The sequence below is a fragment of the Pistacia vera genome, unplaced genomic scaffold (assembly GCF_008641045.1).
Source record: "Pistacia vera cultivar Batoury unplaced genomic scaffold, PisVer_v2 Contig98, whole genome shotgun sequence".
NCBI classification, from domain to species: domain Eukaryota; kingdom Viridiplantae; phylum Streptophyta; class Magnoliopsida; order Sapindales; family Anacardiaceae; genus Pistacia; species Pistacia vera.
The window spans coordinates 78,832-87,403 of NW_022196867.1; the positions used below are offsets into that span (position 1 = coordinate 78,832).

The following is an 8,572-nucleotide window of genomic DNA, read 5'->3' on the forward strand; positions in this document are numbered from 1 at the left end:
TTATTTGTTTTGTAAAAACGGTGCGTTGCAGAGTTTTAGTCTTAAATCCTAGGGTTTTGGCCGATTATTTAAGAGAGCCTTAGCTCATTTTGTAAGGGAGTTGGAGATTGTTAGTGAAGAAAAGGAAGAAATTGGAGATTGGAAGCATTTTGGGTCTTCAATTAGGGAAGATTTCATTCTTTTCTTATTGTTTTAGTATGTTGGGCTGTTTATTTACAGTCAATATTCCGATTTTCTTTAATTTGAATATAAACTAACTCACTTTTGGGTTAGGGTTTTGATCTAACTTGGATTACAATGGTTTAATCTATAAATAGATGTTGTTTTTAAGTTTCATTGCTTGGATTATGTATTTATTCTTGTTCTTAATGCAATTGAATGTTGAGTTTTCTTTGGTTCAATTAAATGTTGAGCATGATGAGATTGAGAAGTGATTCATGTGTTAGCCCCTCATAGTAAATACCATAGATTGAATGAACGCTAGAGATAGATTCGGAGATCTATGAAATCACTTTAGGATTCCACTTGGCTTAATAAACTTAGAACTGTTATTCTTCATTTTGTTGGGTGCGGGAGCTTAATAGAGATAAGTAGGAGAATATAGCCTAAGAAGGTATATTTTGTAGATTAGGGTGTTTGATTTATAATCCTTGCATGTGAGTTTGAAGGCAACAGCAACCGTAGATTGAATCAGAGTATCCTAGTGAAGTCGAAATCCTAACCTCTTTGTCTTGATTTGATATTTTCGTAATTAATTGATATTTTCTTAATTAATTAGATTTTAATTTACGTTATTGATTTTGTGTTAATTTCTGCTTTTAATGTCTCCCGAAATCCAACAATCTTCGTGTTCTTCAACTAGTTACAAAACTAGGAAAATTAGTACCTAACACGCAATCCTCGTGGGAACGATACTCTTCTCATCATTTTATTACTTTTTGCGACTATTACACTTACTACATTACATGTTTGTCAAAATAGGCATTAAAAATATCGGCAGGATCTGATGGGATGTAACAAGCAGCATCTCTAATGTATTTCCCAGTATCACTTCCCAAAAGTACATCAACAAGGGAACTGAGCATCAGACACTCTCCACTTTAACTTTTCTGAAGGAAATAATCCTAGACATCCAAATGACAAATTGAACCAAGAATATTCGTGGCTTGCATATCAGAATCCTGAATCATTATAAAGTGAAAAGTTTCCAACACCCCTAGCATAATTTCCTCATTTATTTCATGGATGGCCTTTACAAACCAGGGTTATAAATGAGATGTACACAGATTGATGGAAATTGCTTTCAAAAAGCATCATTTCCATCAACTTAAAAATCGAACCTCCCTATAGTTGATGGCGCACTAAAATTTCTTATAGGAGCAAAATGCTTCTCAGCCTTAATTGATCTACGAAGACACTCAAAGGAATTTTGTCATAACTCCAGAAAATCCTTCATGGCATATGAGAAGCAAAAACTATAATTGTCAAAATCAAATGATTTCAGCAATCAAGGTGAAGACATTTTATTACTGCGTAGGATACTTCACTCCTCATTGGATTTCGGCTTTCATTATGCCTTGATGTTTTACTTATGTAACTTCATCTTATTTAATTTACTACTATAATTTCGAGTTAAGGCTTATTTGACATGACACAAATAACACACTAACCTGTTTTCCCAACCATACTTCTCCCTACATCTAGATGTTACTTTCAAACCCATTTTCCTCTTTGCTCTTTATTTTCCCAATAGGATAATGTATGACTAGGGTTTTAGAAGCCTAATTTTTTTAATTCTAATTCCATCCCCAAACTTGTCTGGGCAGACTAGTTGTGGTTTAGAAATGATCCATAGGTAGAAAATAGATAGATGTAAGAAGACGAGGCCACAAGCTTCTTGTTTCATGGGCTCCATGACCCAAAGTGGGACAATAAACATACTTCTCTCATCTACTTCAACATTGCTCCCCATCCTCTTGACACTCAAACCAAACAAATAAATGACCTCTATTTTCTTAACATCTTGCTATTCTCCCTTTGTCTCTACAACTTTGGTCCCACCATATCCATTACACCTTTGCTGAAACCCTTATTTTATTTACCAGCAATACATGTAATAAAAAATGTGAAAGCTAGTTCAATTTGGGTTGCCTATAAGATAAGTTGGAAAAGGATATGTTCCAGCAAATACAGAAGAATAAACAATATAATAATTCATTCAATTATAATGAACTACAAAATCTGAAATTGAAAATAAAAATTCACAGTAAGAGAACCAACCAAGACATTGATCCTCACAATTGGGATGAACATATAAAAAATGCAACAATTTTGAAGCTATATAACAGAACTATATAGTAATACATACACTGATTTTCTGATGAGTTCCATCTCTATATATTGCATTGATCATAACCAGAGAACCATGATGAGGGTTCTGCAAGTTTCGATAACTCGCTGTCTTCAGTATAAAATAGCTTGAATTCCTCTCTCCATTGCTGATCACCTTCATCATGAGGCTCCTTTACATTGTACTTGGCCGCATCAGAATCATTATAAATAGGTTGTATTGCTTCTTTGGGTAGACAAGGCTCTACTATGATTTCATTAAGAGTCCTAATATCAATTTCATGTTTTTTCTTCAATTGATCAATCTGTTTGTATGCCTTTGCAGTTTCTTGTTCAGCTTCTATAGCTCGCTTCTGCCAAAAAGAAATATAGAAAAAAGTATAAAATAAAATGTATCATTTAGAAATCAAACAAAAACTAAAGGATCTAAATCAATTTACAACAAATGTATATGAGAATGAGCAAAGATCAGTTAGCTTTCTCTCAAGTGAGGATTCTATTCATGACTGCCAAAAATCCTACATGTTCTAAAATCTATGTCACTCTCACGGAGACAAATGAGTGGCCTTAAAACAAAAACATAGTGTGCTCAAAAATAGTACGGGAAAAATAACTATCCTAATCAAACAAAGGAATAATGTGCTCTCTACCTCAGTCCAGTGGATTCTTTCTCATTCAAGTTTCTCCTCAGCACTCTTTTCGGCTGACTCTGGGATTGTAGTCAGAGGTGGTGCTAGATTGGGATCACATGAATAAGTCAATTGCAAAATTGAGTTTTGTTTTCAAGCAGATAATGAAGAAGAGTCTATAAAATATTGCAACTCGCTTCTTAAATCTTGAATCCCTTCCAACAACACTTCCCTTTCATCCAAATCACAGAAATTCTGAAAATGTTCCAGTTGCTCTTGAGCTATATTGAGTTTAATTTTTGTCCTTAAAATTTCAGGATGATTCTCAAATTTTTCTTTCAGAAGCTGTAAAAAATAAGGTCAGATATATGCACAAAATATTAATTAATGTTATCTTTAGAAATAAATTTATACTTTGGTAAGTAACCATTCTACCTCAAAGCTTAAGTTCATAAGTAACAACCTAGTAAAAGTATTTAAAAGCTACAATAATACCCGTCACGTATCTCATAGTGAAATGGATGCAAACACAGATGCAAACTAAATAAATATACAATTACATATGAAAAATGAAAACATGTAAAACTTGTAGGGATTTGAAAGTGAGTGTTTAGCTTTACTACTATGTTAAGTAGATTTGTAACCAAAAACTTAGGCTAATATATTTTTTAGCTCTAACATACCTTACGCTCATGCATGAGGTATACAAATTCTTCTTCGATGAACTCCTCAGTTGGCAAAACACCATCCATAAGGCTTTCAAGGCGCATAATTTTATCCTCCCTTGTCTGTCCTATAATGGTATTGTATTCTCTCTCATGCTTGTACTGTTGCACCTGCAAAGAAAAGCAGAAAAATGTCACCAATGAAAAAACAAAAAAAGAAGAAAAAGAAAGCATTATATAGTCATTGCTAATTGTTGGTAAAACAAGTAAAAAAACATACCAAACGATTAAGGTGCTTAATTTCAGAAGTTTGCTTGGCACAGAAGTCCTCTAGTGCCATTTCCCTCCTAATGGCACCTACCAAAACCTTCTCCACTGCCTGAGCAAAAAAGAAACATGTAAATGCAAGCAGTCATGATGTTAAATTAATCCAAAATGCAGATGAAATCATTATACTTACTTTTGGAACTTGCTTCATGGACTTGTCCGCAGAGTGTGATTCAACAAAAGGTACCAACTGAAGATTTGAGCTCTCATTCCCCTCTTTGACATCTAGCTGCATTCTGTTCTTGCAATGGTTACATAAGAATATTTCTGTATCTTCTTTTGGCATCTCACCATTTTGAGAAGTTTGCACACCGATGTCAACTTTGGCAACGGGCAAAACTGGTTTAAAATCAGTGGGTCTTAATGAGAACCTGAAAGATGATCGCCTCAATCCTGAACTCCGGTGGTGGCTATCAATAATTTCAAGGCCACGATGGAGGCTAGCTGCCAAGTGCTCAGTTGTTGCAACAGAATTCCTTCTTGTTTGAGTGAAATGGACTTTTAAGAAAACATATCCACAGCGTCTAGCTCAGACTTCTTGTCATCATTCAGATCTTTCTGGGATGCGCTTAGCATTGATGACGTCCTCAGGCTTTTCCTGCTATTGTTAATTCTAGGTGAAACACTTGGAGTTGGAGACTGTTTCATTTTCTATATTCCTTGTATCTTGTTACAGATGTATATAACTTCCAGGATTATAGGGATCACATTGATATCCAGGAATATAGGGATCACATTGATCTTGTATCTTAATAAAGATTGATCACATACCTAGTTTAGAACACTGCAAGTGTATATATATATATATATGTATTCTTTGTCTTTATGAATGAAACGAGTAGAATATTCATCCTTAATACATGTTACATGGTATTAGAGCCAATAAAAGGTGATTAGGGTTTGGGTTTCAAATTGAGAACACCATTTTAGAGTGAGATTTGTTCGACACCGCCACCCTAGAAAGATTCAGAAGCCGCCGATCGGCAAAACCTCGAGTTCCGACAATTAAAATCTCCGCGCGTGAGCCCCACGTGCCACCCAAAGCTCCGATCAACAGTACCACGCGCTGGCGCATGAGCGCGCGTCCACTATTGATGTCTCCTCCGGTTCTCTTCGTCTGCTTCGTCGGCACTTGTATAGCACATTTTCGTGCTGGGCTTGGGTAATATCTAACTGGTTATTGTTGTTCTTCATTTGTTTATTGGACTTTTGTTGTGCTTTGGTCTCTGGTTGGTTGTGGCTATTGATTGATTTGGTGTGTCACTGAAGTTTGGTTAATTTGTTTTGTTTTAACTAGGGGTGTTCAAAAGAACCGGTTGGAACCGGAACCCGCGGGTACCTTGGGTTTGGTTCCGGTTCCTACCCAGAACCAGTCGTCAATGGGTAGGTTCCGGTTCCAAATTTTTGGAACAGGAACCAGAACCAGGAACCAGGAACCGAGACTAATATAAAATAAAATTAAAGATTAGGGGGGTTAATAAAAATTTTTGTAGAAAAAGTAATGTGAATACATTTATATTTATATTTCATAATATTTAAAGGAAGTTGGTTTGACTTTTTAGAATCTACCTTTACAAAGTAATGGAGTTTGTAATTTTGAATTTATAATTTATAATTTTATTTTTGTTAACAAGTGCCAGGTGGGGGGTATTTGTAAGTTTTTAAGGGTTTTTTTGCCATTTTAAAAACTTTTGGGGCGTCATGTAATTATACAGGGTACCCAGAACCGGAACCGTTGTTACAGGTTCTGGTTCTGGGTACCTAGGAACCGAAACCGTCGGTTCCGGTTCTGGTTCCAAATTTTAAGGAACCATCAGTTCCGGTTCCAGTTCTGGTTCCTTCAAAAAGTGCAGGGTACCCGAAACTGAACACCCTTAGTTTTAACCGTTTGTTGGTGTGCATTGGGATTATTGTTTGTTTAAGACATGTATGATACAAAGCCAGTGATGGAAATGATACCGACGATGTCGAAAATTACAGAACATAAGCTCATTGGTATAACTAATTACCATGATTGGTGTAAAACTGTTATACTGTATTTGCGGAGTATTGATAAAGATGATCATATGTGTAACAACTAACCGGGTGGTGGTCACAAAGCATCCACCCGTTTCTACTACTCATCGGGTAACGATCACAAAGCATCGACCCATCTCTAAGGGCTATTCGGGTGGTGATCACAAAGCATCAACCCGATTCCCATAACNTGAGAACCTGAATGATGATCGCCTCAATCCTGAACTCCGGTGGTGGCTATCAATAATTTCAAGGCCACGATGGAGGCTAGTTGCCAAGTGCTCAGTTGTTGCAACAAAATTTCTTCTTGTTTGAATGAAATGGACTTTTAAGAAAACATATCCACAGCATCTAGCTCAAACTTGTTGTCATCATTCAGATCTTTCTGGGATGCACTTAGCATTGATGATGTCCTCAGGCTTTTCCTGCTATTGTTAATTCTAGGTGAAAAACTTGGAGTTGGAGACTTAAGAACTGGAGATCCATCAGTTCGAACTATGCTGAGACAAGAAGGAGACACACAAATCACAGATCCATTTCCAGATTCACCATGCATATCCTCTCCTGAAATTTCTCTGGAAAAACTAGCCAAAGGATCAGAGATTGGGCATGAAGATCCATGTCTCACTGAATTCCTTAGTGATCCTTTGTCTGGCAATCCACTAACAGAAGAGTTGAGCCTTTTTCTCCTTGGGAGGCTGCATAGAGGAGTCCTGAACATGTGAATCAGCAATTAAACTATTTGAATTTCCTTCATCATTTTGTTCCTTGGTAGTATGATTTATGACAATACATTCATTAAAAACTGCCTTGTTCTTATTTGCCTTGGCACGCTGTGCAAATCTCAGTGTAGTCAATGTTTCACTCTTGCAACTGCATTATTGACTTATCTGAGCTTCCACAAATGGAGGAAAATAGAAAAATAGGGAGAGCAAGAGAAAAAAGGTTTCTTCTATTGACACAAAATCTGCAGTATTACCTCTGCCCAGGAGAAACAGCACAAATCATTGCTAATTTTGCATTGCCACCAAGAGATTCCTGCAATAAGAATGTCAACCTAGAGTCTCTTTAAGGAATATGCCTTTGCTTTCCTGTTTGAGAAACTTTAGCGAGAACATTTAAAAAATTCCTGCAAGTCCAATAATAAAGCTTAATGAGAGCAAGGCTAAAAGAATGTTTCTCGTTAATAAATCGTCCTTGACATGCTTATAGAAATGAAAAAAGAAGCATCAGAAGCTCCTCTTTTGCTAGTCACAAAAGTGATCATATGATAACAAATGACAAAAAGACAACTTACCAATAATCTGTATATAAATTTCTCTCCTCTATTTATAGCATGATCCTGTTATTCATGATCAAATTATATGCATTTCTACTCATTTTCTAATAGTTAATGCCTTTCTGAGCTCTTTAGACCCGAGTTTTTGAAATGAAAAGAACACTTAACATGATCAACAATACATATTAAAGTAAGTAGAATCATTAGTCATGATGTGTAATTTTAACAGTTTCACAAATTCTTGTAGCGTATTGTTGGTATGTTATCCATCATATAGTATATTGCTCAAATAGGTTTATACTTGGTTTCCCAGATCCTCATTTCTTTCATTAGAAAAATGATCCACAGTTAAATTATAACTAAGTCAAGCTCCTGTTATCTAATTTGTTCTCGTCAATTAGAAGCTACATCAGAATTCAGGGATAAGACTTTATCAATGCTCCTGTTATGTTATTTCTATTACTCTAAAGTAAGCAAAATCAAGTCACAATGTGTAAGATCAACAGTTTGTAAATTCTCATACCATCATTGTTGATATGTTGTGGTATCTTGTTTTATATGAAGTATTTCTCAAACGAGTTTTTCTTGCTTTCAAAGATCCCCATTTATTTGATTTACAAAAAAAAAAAAATAAAAAAAAAAAGATAAAATTTCTTAACTACATCAAGCAATGTTATCCACTTTGTTTTTGTCAAATAGAACTACCTCGAATTTAGGAGCAAGACCTTTAGTAGCATTGCCACTGCATATTATTGCCATTAAAATCCTTTTTCCTAAAAAAAGAAATAAAAAAAAAAGAGAGATTTTTAGGTAATCTGGCCTTTTAAAAATTCTATCATAAATAAAAATATTAGATTCTAGGTTTTTGTGTAGTAGAACTTAATCAACCCCAAACGATAGCTTGCTGTGAAAGAACTCTACCTTTGTGTCAGTAAAGAAATACATAAATTTGAGACAGAAAAAACAAATGTGGGTAAGTTGTCTAAACAAATATAAAATTTATAAAACTTGTTAAAATCTAGATTGTAATAGAGGTAATTTTTTCTTCTTGAAGGTAGCACAAATAGTTAGATAATGATAAAATACCCAAACAGTCAAAAGGAAGAAAAAAAGGCCTCAGAGAATGTGACAGACCTATACAGTTGAGGCAAACGTCATCATCTCAAGTTTTCATCAAAGCCTCCAATGAAAGATGCAAGAGCTTAGGATAGTGAGCAAAAAGAACATCAGCTCTGTCACTATTCATGGATTCGCATTGGAGGATGGATACTTTATACAAAACAAAAAGGATATCTCCACTAATTTCT

The 8,572-nt window shown here is 35.2% G+C and overlaps 1 protein-coding gene across 1 annotated transcript; it reads right to left on the reverse strand.

The window, feature by feature from the left end:
• Positions 1-2,393: 2,393 nt before the first annotated feature.
• LOC116121419 (kinesin-like protein KIN-12B) lies at positions 2,394-8,024 on the reverse strand. The gene is given in 9 exon segments (XM_031407382.1): positions 2,394-2,702; positions 3,000-3,323; positions 3,662-3,814; positions 3,924-4,022; positions 4,104-4,468; positions 5,698-5,723; positions 6,325-6,699; positions 6,966-7,024; positions 7,971-8,024. Coding segments are annotated over 9 exon segments (1,764 nt in total).
• Between the last annotated feature and the right edge of the window lie 548 nt (positions 8,025-8,572).